Raw genomic sequence first — 16,444 nt, 5'->3', positions numbered from 1 at the left:
TTATAATAGACATGATTTGGAATCAGATTTATTTGAACTACAATCAGGTTCCTCTAGGTGAGACTAAGACAATAAAGAAAATTATCAGTATATTTTCAAAATTTGATTGTTAACTGTTTTCAGTAGCTTCCTTTGGAAGAAGGAGCTATGGGTGCACTGCTGTAAGGTGGAGGAGCCATTTGCTGACCGCCAAAATACTGAGGATTGATGACTTCATGGCCTTTTTCATTTGTCACTGGATAAGGAGCAGGTGCATAATATGGAGCAGTAGAAGGACAACCCCCAACAGGATGTGGAGTTGAAGCAGGATAATACACAGCAGGAGGAAGTTGAACTGGCTGAGGAGGAGGAGGAGGAGCAGGGACATTTTGCATTAGATTGATGTTAGTTGTACTGACCGTCGCGGGTGATTGTGTGGTCTCCAAAACTAAATAAGGTTGTTGAAAACAACAACATCTGCAGCAACGGCATATGAGCACAATAATGATAACCAATAATATAAATGATGCAAGGCCACTTCCCAGTATTTTCTTCAGGTCATCGTCTGCAGCATCCGCAACAGCGACCTCATCATCGATATCTGCAAAGAAAAAGCTAGTAAGCTAGTAATTGTCAAAGCATGTCTCCATGCATGCATTTATGAATTTTCATCATTGAACATACTGAAGATTGTACATACACACACACCTGCATAAAATATACACAATTATTAATTTGTATTTACAGTACAAATTACGAAGATTCCGCGAGAATTTTATCATACTCACTTGTATAATTAAAATAGGCAGTTTATTGAAACTAAATCCAAATATAAATTTTAAAGAGAATTCTTATAGAAAACAGCATGCATTGCATAAAAAATGGCTACTCGAAAAATGTTACCAACATTACTTTTCTCTGAACAGAAGTGTTTTCTTTAGAAATCGTAACAAAAGAGGCCATTTCCTTATCTCTGCATGAGCAGAGTTTCAAATCATATGTCAATTTCTAAACCACGTCAACATAATGTTGACTTGTTTTAGACATGTTGTCCTCCTTATAAACTCTTTTATGACCTACTGAAATTTCTATTTTCCAAAACGCAGAATTCCTTTTGAAAAACAACCTGGGGAATAAAATTTTATGCAACTATGGCAAAGCATCAAAGCATACATCGGACAGACTAGAAGGAAATTTGAAATCCGTAAAAAAGAAAAAAGAAAATAAAAGAGGTCTAACTGCACACACTTTCTTGTTACATCATGAAATGAACTGTTCATGCCTCACTGCCGTATATGGAAGACACTCCCTTTTTAAACAAGTATGGAAGCAAAATATTTCCTTTATGGAAGTCTTTCGTTCGTATAATGTGTAGCCTTCCATTATGCCCACGTGGTGAATCTTGAACAAAATAAATGTCTTACTTTTAATATGTCAAATGAGTGAGAGAGAGAGAAAAAACACTTATTACATAACTTGAAAGAAACGATCTAAGAGAAAACTACTGAGCTGTACTGGCTGATCAGAAATATCTCATATCCCGACTCTCAATCTAATATGAAAGGGGGAAAATCAGCTAACTCTTTTTTCCCTTATAAAAAGTAGGCGAGCTCATTTTAGCCCTATCTAGCAACTCGGGATTGAGTGGGCAATTCAATCTCCACTAGTGATAGCTGGCCCAGCAGTAATTTAAATCGGCATCCGATGAAGAGACGACTGATAAGTGTTTCCATCTCGTGGTCCCTAACCTAATACAACATGTTATTGTCTGTAATAGCGTTGGTCTATGGTCGATTTTCTTGAGTTTATGGAGCGAAAAACCTGAGTTTCCATGAGGAAAAATCCTCCTGCCCATGCCAGAGATGGACTCGGGAACGGATTGAAGAAATGCTTAGAAATAGTTCCCCTAGTCAGCGACTAGATGTGACAACTTAATGGATTACAAAGACCAATCATTTGTACAGTGTATCCGGAAGAAAACTGGTTTTGAAGATCTAGAGGATTGGGTATTATGGTTGGTAGACGAAGGTTTTTTTTCCCTTCCAGCAAATACTTCAGCCTACTCTTTGGTCACTGGAGTTAGAAAAAAGGGGACTAGTTGGAGTAATGGACATTAAAGTCACCAAGGAGGATGACTTGATTGGTAGATATTTGGATCGCAGAAAATAACTTTTGAAGGATAAGTTCGAAGAGGTCAGAGGATATTCTGATTTCGGGAAGCATAGAGACAACATGTGAATATATAATAGGGAATGAAAATCATAAGCGAAAAAACGAAGATGATCAAGATTAGACTCTGGTAAGGAATACCGGATTTCATAAATGCCACCCTGGTGACAAGGAAACAAAGATAGTATAGTTTGAACAGTTAACATGGGCTGTGGCTATGATAATAATTTGAGGTTCGGTCAAAAACAGAATATCAGATTTGGATGTCTGTTGGTGGTACACAGTTATGTTAGTGAAGGAGAACTTTGTATGTTTTTTGGTGGATTCTTTGATGGAGATTATTTCAATTTTTAACTGTAATGACTGTATCTATTTGGGTTTATTGTTATGATGGTGTTAATAGGAGAAGAGAAAAAAAAAAGAACAAGGCTCTGGATCTTCAGTATTTTTGGTATGCTGTTGAAAGGTATCCTCACATTACATGTTTTAAGAATGTGGGGCGACATAAACCGGAACTTTCCTCTGGAACCAAACAACATCAGCTCACCAAGCCCCTCAAGTCGTTTTACTTGGCATCGAAGGTTGTCTAACCGAGTAAATCGAGTTGGCGTTTGGTTTAGATACGTTGTCCCACAGTTCGGAAAGTGAAGTTAGAAAAACGACAATTTCCCCAAGAATGGTCAAATTTCAACGCGGTTTATTTTTGAATAATAAAAGCTAATTGGATTAAGAAACGAAGGCCATGCATGGCGCTCTGTTTTTGTGAATTTATTCTAGGAAAGTAGTGTTGATACAACTAAACAAATCGTGATATTGCGAACAATTGAATAGCTCAGACATTCGTGTGTGTGTGTGTGTGTGGGCGCGCGAATTTCTCAATCATAGATTTCGTAGCTTCCCAACACACACACACAAAAAAAAACAATACATAATAACCAACTGGTGTCATCCTCAGATCAGCATACATATAAGCTTCGAGGATGAAAGCAAAGAAATTAGTTCTCATCCAAGATGTATCATATGTAACAAATGCATGTAATGTACGTATCACATGAAAACCAATGTATGTAATGTATGTATTATATGTAAACCAATGTACGTAATGTAAATATCACATGTAAACAAATGTAAGTAATGTATCATACGTAAAACAAATGAATGTAATGTATATAATAACTGTAACAAATGTATGCAATGTAAAAAAAAAAAAATTAAAGTAAATCATGAGTTTACACCGTATGTTTGTGAAAATAAGGACATATAATATTCAGATTGCATATGTGTAAATACTGTTGTATAATCACACCTTTTCGAACTTGAAAAAAATAGTAAACTACAACATGTAATATTATACAACTTATGTAACTCTGAACAATATAATTGTAAATTATTATTATGATTGTTATTTAAAAAAGAAAAACTGTTATCAGCATTACTATTTAAATCTCATTATATGTAGCACAAAGTGCTGAACTTTGTAAAATAATATACTGAATAGATGATCATTATACATATGTAAATATTTGAAAGAACAATAAACAAAAAATATTATTATTATTATTATTATTATTATTATTATTATTATTATTATTATTATTATTATTATTATTATTATTATTATTATATTAAATGCTCTTCCATAAACCGAATCCACAGAAAATATCAGAGACGTAGTTTTAAAGTTAGGACATGCAATTGACATCCCCCTACAGCATAATGATATTCAAACCGTAAATCGGTTTCCCAGGAAGAACAGAAAACAAGGCTCACCACAACCCGCACCAGTCATAGTTCGTCTGACAAGCAAGGCTACAAGAGACAATCTCATAAAAGCCAGCAGACTAAAAAAACCAGTAGTCAAGGATTTAAATGCATCGCAAGACAATACGCCAATCTTTCTATCTGAATATTTAACACCTTTCAATCAGAATCTTTTGTACCAAGCAAGAAAGGAAAAAACAGAAAAAAAGTATCAATTTTTATGGATCAAAGACGGCAAAATATTCTTGAGAAAGTCACAGACTTCAAAGTCTATACAAATAAAAATCTCGGAAGATATAGACACGTTGTCAGAGTGAAACAAAAGACTCCAACTTAGTCCAATAAGAAGATCTCAACACAACAAAAATGAATGTGAACCATCAGATAGATGTAATTACACCAGAATGCATCAGTAATTGCACTTTCGAATCGCTTGATTCATGGAAACAACACACAGTACAAGCGAGAGGTCTCTATCTTGCATATTAACATCAGAAGCATCCGAAAACATTGGTTATTATTCCAGGCTTATTTGAGGAATTACACTGATATTATTGATATATTGATTCTTACAGAAGTATCCATAACTAATGACGAAGCGACTGCTTTCCAAATTCCAGGCTTCCAATAACATAGATTATGCCGCCAAACAAAAAGAGGTTGTGGAATATTAATATTTATCAAACAAAAATTAATAGCAAAAGAAACGGCCTATCAGTTTGAGCATGCTGAAACCCTTTGCCTCGAAATCACTAATACCACCAATAGACAAAGAAAGTCAGCATCCCATAATACTAAATGCTATTTACAGGCCACCAAACCAAAACATGATAAAATTCTTGAACGAATTCAATTGCTGGCTTTCAAGTCAAGAAATATGCTCAACCGAACACCTAATGATAATTGGCGACATAAACATAAATATTGCAAACGAAAACCAAAACAACACTGTACAATACCTAGACACACTATCAATGTATAATCTAATACCAACAATAACATCATGTACTAGAGAAGAAATATTCGGAAATACTATCACTGCCTCTTGTCTGGATCATATAAACGTCCGGGCACCACGAAATAGTTACACTGCATCAGTCATAAAGTGCAAAGTAGCAGACCATTACTTCACCGCTCTAAACCTGCACACAAAGACAATATCCATGCAATGTCTCACAGAAGAAAAGCGACAGAAAACAATAATAAACGAAGAAATAGTCAACCACGAAATAAGAAAAACAAACTGGGAACACCTGACACCAGATATCTTATACAACAACATTAAACTCACACTGGAGGAAATATATAAGAAAGCTACAAAGAAAATCCGAATTTGTTCAAAAACAACACGAAATCCTTGGATAACACAAAACTTAATCCTAGAAATACACAGAAAGGACACTTTATGGAAAGAATTAAAGCGATATCCAAATAACACAGCTTTAAATACTGAATATAAGATAATAAGGAATCGCCTTACAACACAAATCAGAAATGCGAAAAGAAGCTACTACAGAGACAAACTAACCTCTGCACAAAACAACGTGAAACGAACCTGGCATCTGATCAATGAGATGCTAGATTTTGTTCCCAACACCACCGCCTCCGAAACCATAAAACACAGCTCCATAAAAGACGCAAAACCTATCCAACAACTTGCAAATGACTTTAACCAATACTTTGCAGACTCCATCCAAGAACTACACAGAAATATTCCCCCAATCACAAAACGAGGCCCTCCACTTGGACCACAATCAAAACAGGCATTATGGTTCCCAACCATAAAAGAAGCAGAACTTCTCTCTGCAATAAATCAAATCAAACCAAACAAAGGCCCAGGAATAGATGGTATCAGACCTAAAGATATAAAGCAACATGCAACTAGTTTAAGTCCTATCCAACTAAAACTAATAAATAAAATATTTAAAACAGGACAGATACCAAGTATGCTAAAGACAGCCATAATCACACCCATATAGAAACATGGAAAAAGAAATTTAATCAGCAATTACAGACCCATAGCAACATTACCGATTATCAATCAAATTATGGAGCGGATCATACTGAAGAAACTCACAGCATACACTGAGATCTTTCATATTATCCCCAAAACACAATATGGTTTTAAGAAAAATAAGGGAACAACATATCTCTTGGAAGACTTTACAGACGTAATTAATACCGCCTTAGACAAAATCAAAATTGCCATGGTAGTCTTTATTGATCTAACTAAAGCATTCGATACACTTACACATCAAACCTTGTTAGAAAAGCTGAGGCATGTTGGAATAGACGGGCCTCTTCACAGGTGGTTTACAAACTACCTTCAAAATAGAAAGCATATCACACGTATCGGGTCAAACCGAAGCAGACAGCTACCAGTAACCTGTGGAGTACCACAGGGAGCTGTACTCTCCCCAACTCTATTCAACATTTACACGCACGATACAAATCAGCTACCACTCAAAGGTAAGATATTTCAGTACGCAGACGATACAGCAATAATATCCATCCATAATAACGCAAGCATAGCCCAAACAAATATGCAACATGATATAAATCTGATCATAGACTGGCTCACGAAAAACTCCATACACCTAAACTCAGAAAAGACAAAATTAATGATATTCAGAAATCCAATCCACTGACTCGACCAGTTGATAACAAATATATAACCATCCGACATCCACTTTCCAACATAAAAAACACACAGAACAGCAAAACCACTACAATCACTCAGGTTGAAACAATACGATACCTTGGAGTTTACTTCGATGCAGATATGAACTGGAATAGCCACATAAACCATCTACACAACAAACTCCGAACAATAAGTGGCAAACTCTACAGGTTAAAAGTCATAGTTCCCATACGCCTAAAAACACTAATATACAAAGCACTATGCCAAAATATACTAAGATACGCTATAACAACGTATGCTTTCTGCGAACCCTACAAATTAAATAGATTAATGTCGCTACAATACAAAATGACAAAACTAATCTTTTGGGAACAAAGAGAAAATCACGACCTTATAAACATTGCAATGTCAGAACACAAAATACTGACAGCAAAACATTTATGTCACTATGCAGCCTTGCTAAAACATTATTTCGATGCTAACTACAGGACAGTAAGAAATACATACCGTATAAAAAGACCTCAGACTACTAATTATATCACATATAAATACAATAATCACTACGGAAAGGCCATGCGAAACTTCTACATCCCAGACATGATAAACAAATTACCTTTTGAATACAGAAACCTTACAAACTACAATAGCCTGAAACAGCTCTAAGGACATACTATGAATAAGAAACACGCACCCAAAATACCATACAAACTTAATGAAACACAATATATTCGTTCAGGCTTCCAGTTCAGCGATACATCAATGCATTCCAAGTTATTGTGCGTGCGTGCGTGTGTGTATGTGTGAATGCGCGCGCGCGCGCGAATTTCTCAATCACAGATTTCGCAGCTTCCCAACACAGCAAAAAAAAAAAAAAAAAAACTAATTCATAATAACCAACTGGTGTCATCCTCAGATAAGCTTACATATAAGCTTCGAGGATGAAAGCAAAGAAATTAGTTCTCATCCAAGATATATCATATGTAACCAAATGCATGTAATATACGTATCACATGAAAACCAATGTATGCAATGTATGTATTATATGTAAACCAATGTACGTAATGTAAATATCACATGTAAACAAAAGTAAGTAATGTATCATATGTAAACAAATGTAGCTAATGTATATAATAACTGTAACAAATGTATGCAATGTAAAAAAAAAATCTTTTAAATGTAAATCATGAGTTTACATTGTATGTTTGTGAGAATAAGGAAATATAAAATTTAGATTGCATATGTGTAAATACTGTTGTATAATCACACCTTTTCAAACTTGAAAAAAAAATAGTAAACCACAACATGTAATATTATACAACTGATGTAACTCTGAACAATATAATTGTAAATTATTATTATGATTGTTATTTAAAAAAAAACTGTTCTCATCATTACTATTTAAATCTCATTATATGTAGCACAACGTGCTGAATCTTGTAAAATAATATACTGAATAGATGATCATTGTACATATGTAAATATTTGAAAGAACAATAAAAAAAAATTATCCCAATCATGATATAAACTGTCTATATTTTCAAATCTCACTTGTATTCAGTATATACTAATATTTAATAAGTTATACTTACCAGAAGCTTTGGCACTTAAGAAGGTGCAAAACACACTAAGAAATACCTTTTCAAAGGAATGAGCCATCTCTTTCCTCAGCCAAACTGAAAAGAAATGTATTTTGTTACTGTTTTGTTTATTACGTGATTTTCTTTTTTCAATAAATGAGATCCATTCCCTAAGCCAAGCCTGCAAAAAACTCACACAACATCCACCTTCGATGGTTTCATTTAAATCTAATCTCTTCCACTTGGTTAGACCTTTTCTGGACCACTTACCCTTATTTCATCTATTCAAACATCAAGGCAATACTTTTTGGTCCCTAAATAGTTATTATTATTATTATTATTACGTGACACCTCCAAGGAGTCCAAAGATTCATCGCGGGAGGGCACTCTACTCTGCTTCGCTCCCTTCAAAGCGCCATCTACCGGTCATCATCACAAACAACAGTATTTTTTTGTCTATAAATTGCGTGTTCTGAAGCGGCTTTGTCTGTATTTTATTTTATTATTATATGGCAAATAGTACCAATCTAGGAAAGCCAAACACCAATTTAGATATGAAACAATACTCTTTGATTCACCACCCACCCACCCACCCACCCGCCCACCCACCCATCCACACACACACACACACACACACACACACACACACACACACACACACACACACACACACACACACACACACACACACACACACACACACACACACATCCCCGTCTGTCACTACTAAGCAGATGATCCACTACTCATATCCATATACAGAGTCCATCAACAGCATTATAACCTTATCAGTAATCGTATTATATTAAGCAATAATAAATTTTAACTGCATATGTTTAGAAATCCCCAGATGACCACATATCTCTCACACATATCATGAAAATACCATAATTCATATGCAAACAAAAAAATGCCCTTGTCCAACAAGCATACTTATTAGGTATGCATATGCTAAGCAATCTGACAATCCCATGTAGCAGGCCTATTAAATAAACTTCCATACAATACAAAGCAGTGGTGTTCAACCTTTTTTACGACGCGAGCTACTTTTCTATAAAAAGTTATTCGCGATCTGCTCTCTTATATAGATCACGTTCCCCCAACCTGATATCTGATTACGCAGAAATAAACAACTAAAAAAAAAAAAAAAATACACAACTAAAAGCTTTATTTGTGTATTTAAAAATTTATTTATCACTTTTAATTATTTTAATACAACAAAAAAAAAAAAAATATTGGAATAAAATATTTATTTTTCTATTTTGGAAAACCAAAGTTAGAAAAAACAACAGATTGATTACAACTCACAAGTTACAGGAAATGTTGGTTGATTAAAAAAAAAAAAGTTAATGTGAAATTTGGCATTGTTTGGGACTCGCAATATTTTCATAGTGAAGTTGATATGAAGAAGTGCCCAATCGCAAACAATCATCCAAATGATCATTTGTAATTGGGTTTCTTAATTGATTTTTTTTATGACGTTCATATTTGAAAAAGCGGATTCCGACAAGTATGTCGATCCGAAATACGACAGAAATTTTCGCGCAATATCAGTTAATATTGGGAATTTTTCATGTGCAGACTTCCAAATGACGGCATTGTTTATTGATTTTAAATGTAAACTATTCTGAATGTTTATTATCTTAAGTTCTACTTCAGCTTGGTTTATTTCAAACAGCCCCCTAATTTTATTTGAAATTTCTGTGATGTTCAAGTTTTCTTGAAATGGATTATTGATAAAAGATACAATCATTTCAGTTTTATTAAAATCTTTAAATCGTGAATTTATTTCTTCCTCAACTAATTCTATTTCACGAATAAATTCTTTTAAATTATAACAAAGCATTTCTTGATTTTGTTCAAAAAAATTAATAAATATGGGAGATGTCTAAATATGCGATCATTTATCTTTTTCTTTAATAAAAGTAAGTATTGTTGGAAAGTTTTTATTGAACTTAACATGTCAATTAAATTTTTATCTCTACTTTGTAACTCTAAATTTAAATTGCTTAATTTCGTACAGAAATCTACTAAAAATGATGAGTGTAACAACCATCTTTTATCACTCAATTGTGGATAAATATCTCCTTTTTCATCGAGAAAATTTTTATATCGTTAATTAATACAAGAAATACTCTAAAAATTGACTTCTGCTGAGCCAGCGAACATTATTGTACAACAGAAGTTCCTTATCCTATCATCAAGTGCCTGTAATTTAAATAACCGCCGTTGCAGGGCTTTTCCTCGAACAGAATTTACAATTTTCAATGTAATATCCAAAACATCTTTTGTGTTTAATCTTTTACTATACAGTACTTGTTGGTGAATAACATGTTAAAAAAATCTGGATATTTGTCATCGTTTTTACATAATGAAATGAAGCCTGATTTATTACCTATCATTACAGGAGCACCATCAGTAGTAATAGACACAAGTTTAAAATGCGGAAGTTTGTGTGGTTTCACAAATTCATCAAATACCGATAAAATGTCTTCTCCCCTAGTTCTTCCCAATAATGGTATAATTTTCAAAAGTTCTTCTTTACTTGAATAATCTTCAAATACCATGCGAATAAATACCATTAAATGAGCAATATCAGTGAAGTAGTTTGATTCATCAAATTGTAATGAAAACGCAACACACTGGTGAATGTCTGACATTAACCTGGCCTGCAAACTTTTCTCCGGCGATTGGAACTCTTCCTTTCGGCAATTGAAACCTTGTCTGCGGCTTAGAAGTAGTCTCTCTCTAGCGACGTCTCGAACCGAAAAGCTCCTTTCTGGAAGCGGGAAACTCCTCTCTCCAGCAACGTGGATACGGGCAGTCTCTCTGACGGCGACTCCGGACCAGGCGACCTCCTCTCTGACAGCAATTCTGGAACCGGGATCCCTTCTGATTGCTTCAGACCCTATTTATTAGGTTTCCTCTGAGACCTCGCATGAAGTTTGGCAACCCCCAAAGAATCGGTATGAGTCTTTCATCTTAAGTTTCAAGTTCGGCACACCTTTTGTTCTCCTCTGCTTTCTTTTGATTGTAAGTTGCCGGCCATCGGAAAGGTGTTTGAACTCTTTCTGACTGACTTCGGAGATGTTTACACTTAGAGCCTGCAAGCCATACAAGTTTCAATAACAATCTTTCTAATGCCACCGTGTACAGCTTCGTCAACAAAAACATTGCCTTTGTTTTTAGCACTCTACCATATTCTTATTAAAGCAGTATATAGAGTTAGCTTCAAAAGAGTTATTTACAAAAACATCTAATACAAACTATACCGAAACAAACAAAGTTTATTTTTTTACAATATTCACATGGGACTTAACCTAAGTAAAAAATGGATGTAATGTGCTTTGGCATATTTAATATTTAAGCTACAATCGAATTTTTACACTTTGCTTATAATCGTATTCATTTGCTTATAATCGTATTCATTCGGCTCGCTGTTTGACTTCCACTGATCCAAATTAATTCATTTACCCGGACTTATAAGAAAATGACTGATTTGACTATTTTTAAGAAAAATAAATAAACAATAGCAATACACTTAAAGCGAATTAAAAATAATACAAAATAATGTATTTTGTATTATTTTCAGTTTCTTCAAAAATTTCAGTTTCTTTAAAACTGAAAACATAAATAAAATATTATGTTTTCAGTTTTAATTAAATTTGTAAGTAAGGAGGAATATACAAGAGATCGACCAAAAATCGCTCCGCGATCGACGGGTTGAACACCCCTGATATAAAGAACCAAACTTCGTATGCAGTCCTATAGAGAGTTTTGCGATCCTTGTACCCAGAGGCGTAGCTAGAGGGGAGCGGAGGGGGAGGTCCGCCCCAGGCGGAACTTTGAACCTTTTTGAACTTTTATAGTTAATTCTAAAATACAGTCTCGAGAACTCATTTCCAAATATTGTAATAGTACTGCGAATTTTCCTCACAATTGCTGTAAGTGTTGCTAGTTGGGAGAGGAGTTTTATAAATAAAATTTGATTAAGAATGATCTATATTACTATAAAGTAGACTTCGCCAATGTTATCGACGATTTTGCTAACAGAAAGGCAAGAAAAATAACATTTTAGAATGTTGAAATTAAAATTTTACTTCAAAAATAAACATAGTGTTTTAATTTATTTCCCTACACATCGTTTTGACTTTTTGTAGTATTTTTGGTGTGTGTTGAGAGGGGCGGAAAACTCAGCGACCGTCCCAGGTGGCAAAAGCTCTAGCTACACCACTGGTTGTACTCAACAGGTGACAATAAATCGTTATTACTGGGGTCGTTAGTCTCATATTATTAAACTAGATGTGTAAAAAAAAATCACATGCATCATGACTTAATATATACCACACAATAATAATTATTATGTAATATTGAGTCGCCGTAGCTTCGAGGATGGTTTCGATGGAGAAATCTGGGTTCGATTCCTTTCTACGACGGAAATAACCTTTATCAGGGCTCGTTCATGTGAAGGTGAGTGAACCAGTCTCGTAGGGAGGTGTCCTTGCATAGTACGGTATGAATTTACGTTTAAGTCTAAAACAGTTGTATGCAATATTATGCGTATGGGTTGTATACTTGTATTACCGTACATTGATACATATTTCAGTTAAAAACATTTCAATCTTAATGCCAATACTAATCGAGAAACAAATTATATAATTTTTAGTTTTTACCTTTCGTAAAGGCTTCAGCTGCTAATCTTTGAATTCCTCAGACCTTATGGACAAAATTTCGTGCTATTTACAGGGGAGAGTCTCCTGTAAATCTTTCAACGTGTCAGCAAATCGGTTGCTATACTTCTTTCTCATGCAAGATCGCTTCCTTTCGCACAAAGGAATGTACGTGTTTGACCACGTGGTGTTAAACCACCTGGTAGCAAAGAGTGTTAAAAACTTTCCCACGAATACGTACGAAAATTTCAATGCTTTGTTGTTAACTGAATAAATTCATATAGTATCCCAATCATGCCATGACAATCGACGGATTTTTTTCGCATTGAACGTTGATAATCTAAAGCATTTACTGTATTTCAACAGGTTTGCGATTTCTGTTCACAACAAAGATCAATGGCGACTTGCGTGGGTCGCTTAGCAACACACCAGCAAATAAACACAGTTCATAATAGCTAGTAGACTAAACACACTGTGTTGTGCGCATGCTAAGATACAGGAAGTAGATCTGTGGGTTTCGCTCACTCAATAGAGGTGAAAAACAACTTATTCGATACCTGTACAAAATTCAACGATAAATATTCTAGATTGATTTTGATATTGAGTAAATGCCAGTAATAATTAACAGAAACTCGAAGCTATTTCTATATTTGTAATGTTGTTGTCTGATGTTAGCTCCAGTTGCCAGTCGCTTATCCTTTCCTACCAAAGTTGGATTATACAACACTCAGGGTTTTCTTTAAGTACCAGGTTCTAGTGCTGATGCATAATCTTTACTCCCTTGTTCTATGCCATGCAGGGCATCTGCATTATGTAATATTAAACAGGATGTAACGGACATCAAGCTTGGTGGCTTGTCATTTGGTGGAGATTCTCCTGCATCACCTGTTGCTAGTTCTTCAAGGGTGCTCCTTCTAAGATAAAGGATAATACATATGGATTACCTGCTGTACTTCGTTCTGGTGAACGTCAATTCAATAAGCAGCAACCTCAGTCACATGTACCACTAAAAGGCATCTGGAACGAGTTCGATGTTGGCACAGAGCAGGAGGAATCATTGACACTTGATTGCAAATCAGTTCTCGAGGTGCAGGATATGAAGATTAAATTTAGAGAATGAATAGAGAAATTAGGACCATTGAGATTACTTTAGCTGATGTAACTAGAACATGATTAGGTAAAGGAGAGAATTTGATGAATGAGGGAGTAATGAAGAGAATGGAAGCGATAAGAGGTCAAGAGAATGAACGTACAAGATCTCGAAAGGAAATGCGATGTTGTGAGAGTGTGGGAGTAAGAAAAAGAGTGATGAGGGAAAGTCATGAAACTGGGAGAGTGACACAGACGAGTGGAGAAAAGGAGGGTGTGAGAGACACTAGTTTGGGTGTGAATGAAGTTATGAGTGATATAATATATGGTGATTCAATGATTAAGGGTATGGAGAGTAGAATGCCTAGGGGAAGGACTTGTCTGGTGGAGCAATAGAGACAACTTTAGTAATAAAGAGAGTGCAAGATGTATAAGAGTTTATGATGATGATGGGCACAAATGACCTGAGCGGTAGTATTAATCAGGTGGCACAGGATTTAAGAACATTGTTAGATATCGTGAAGAAGTCAAGTGTCAAACGGATGATTGTGTGTGTGTGTGTGTGTGTGCTGCCTCGTTTTGATAATTATGAATTAAGTAGAACAGTGATAATAATGAATGATGTGATTGCAAGAATGTGCAGAAAAAGAGGTCTGGAATTTGTTGATGTCTGGAACGAATTTGAAGGGAAAATAGAGATGTATGTGGGAGATGGATTGCATCTGAACATGGAAAGCCAGAAGCGTTTGAAAAGGTTGCTGGTTTCTGAGTAAGTTGAAGAATTTGGGCAGGGAAACTAAAATTGCAAAGGTTGAGAGTAGGAGAGAGAGAGAGAGAGAGAGAGAGAGAGAGAGAGAGAGAGAGAGAGAGAGAGAGAGAAGCTTATGTACAGAATGTGTTTGGTGATCCTCTATCGCGAAATAATTTGGTGAATAGAGCGGATAAAAATTAGTATGGGAATATTGTGAATACTGAAATTGTAGAATCTATATCAGTTGTAAATATAGCATACGATCTAAAGAAAACCTATAATTTTTGCATACTAATGCAAGAAGCATTCAAAATAAGAAGGAAACGTTTTTGGCATTAAGTCAATGCAATCTCGCCAAAAGTTATGGGCATTAGTGAAATTTAAATGCAAACACTGTCAGCAGAAGATGTGGTTATTGGAATTGAATGTGATGGGTACAGTATTTTCAGGGAGGACAGAGAAGAAAGAACGGGGAAGCAGTGCCGATGATGATAGCTGAAGAGCTACAGTCAAAAAAGTAGTATATCAAGTAAATAGATGTGTGGATGATACATTCGAAGCGATCGGCTGTGAAGTAGTGGCCAACGGTACCAAATATACAGTTGGTTGCGGCTATAGGCCAGGAGGGTTCAATGGGTGATGAAGAAAGCATGCATCAGCAAATTGGCGCAATGAGTGTAAGTCGATTTTAACTATGCTGATATCGATTGGAAAGAGGAAAGATCACGTGACAAAAAAGAAATGGAATTCATTCACCTTCTAAGAGATAATTACTTGAAACAGTATATAAGTGAAGGGACTCGTGGTGTGAGAGTGTTGGATCTGGTCATAGGTTCAGAAGACGTGTGCATAAGTAAGGTGTCCACAGTATCTCCAATTCGTGAGCTTGTGGATTTCTTCCTTAAGAAGGGATATATGCCGAACTACAGGTTATGTGATTATAACCAGCTTCGGAGGCAGCTTACAGTCGTCCCATGGCGTAAAAAATTGCTGGGGAAAATGTTAGCAGTGCGTGGGATATAAACAGCGGGTATCTGAGGAAAGCAATATCGAAATGTATTCGCATGGTCAGGAAGATAAATAAGGTACGCGTTAGATGGATGAGTAATAGTATTAAGCGTTATCTGCAAAAAAAAGAAAAAAAGAAAATGCTATGGAGGATTTACGAGGAGAAATGTGATCAGTACACTCATGGGCAGTACAGAGCTCAGGCTAGAAAGGTTACCAGCATAGTAAGGAAGGCCAAATCAGATTATGGGAAGTCCTCAGCCAAGCAGGTCAAAGGAAATTCCAAAGAATTCTTTTGTTAAGTGGCAAGTGAAAGGAAGAATGACTTTCGAAGTATACCAAATACTAAGAATACAAAAGCGTCCACTTTAGTGGACGCTGATAGTATCAAGGCGACTAAGTCAGATGTAATGGTAGTTACTGTGTGACCACTTTTCAAAAGTCTGTCACCCGAGTGAGGATACTTCTGTGTCTTATGAAGCAATAACTGATATTAGATTGAAATTGATGAATCAGAGATACTGAGGATATTGCAGAATTTAAATGCAAACGCTGCTGTAGGTGTGGATGGAATATCAACTCGAGCATTACGTGCATGTGCAAAGGAATTATCAAAGCCTCTTCCCTAGGGACCTTACAAAAGCTCAAACTTATGTTTGAGCTTTTGTAAGGCCCCTAGGGAGTGGATGGAAGGTAAAATTGTTCCTTTGAATAAATGAGGCTCTAAGACTGCGCTAGCAAATTATAGACCAATCCCCATCTCAGGAGTGGTCGCCAAAGTACTGGAAAATTTGGTTAA

General features: G+C 35.5%; 1 protein-coding gene across 1 annotated transcript; it reads right to left on the bottom strand.

The window, feature by feature from the left end:
- Positions 1–20: 20 nt before the first annotated feature.
- Positions 21–13,230, bottom strand: LOC150103574 (uncharacterized). The gene is made up of 3 exons (XM_090398326.1): positions 12,801–13,230; positions 8,140–8,223; positions 21–580 (listed from the first exon to the last, which is right to left on the bottom strand). The coding sequence occupies exons 2-3, from the start codon at positions 8,204–8,206 to the stop codon at positions 120–122; spliced, it is 528 nt and encodes a 175-aa protein (XP_090254452.1). The 5' UTR covers positions 8,207–8,223; positions 12,801–13,230; the 3' UTR covers positions 21–119.
- Between the last annotated feature and the right edge of the window lie 3,214 nt (positions 13,231–16,444).

Source organism: Typopeltis vanoorti, chromosome 9 (assembly GCF_054136105.1).
Source record: "Typopeltis vanoorti isolate ZY-2024b chromosome 9, IOZ_Tvanoo_1.0, whole genome shotgun sequence".
NCBI lineage: Eukaryota > Metazoa > Arthropoda > Arachnida > Uropygi > Thelyphonidae > Typopeltis > Typopeltis vanoorti.
The sequence above is the reverse complement of the archived record's forward strand: the minus strand, read 5'-3'. Positions and strand labels throughout refer to the sequence as shown.

What these genes read in the sequence shown, in the direction of transcription:
- LOC150103574 (XM_090398326.1), bottom strand. Translation starts at nt 8,206, where the DNA reads ATGGCTCATTCCTTTGAAAAGGTATTTCTTAGTGTGTTTTGCACCTTC. An exon ending in CTTAAGTGCCAAAGCTTCTG is followed by an intron (nt 581 to 8,139) that starts GTAAGTATAACT and finishes TTTTCTTTGCAG; the next exon opens with ATATCGATGATGAGGTCGCT.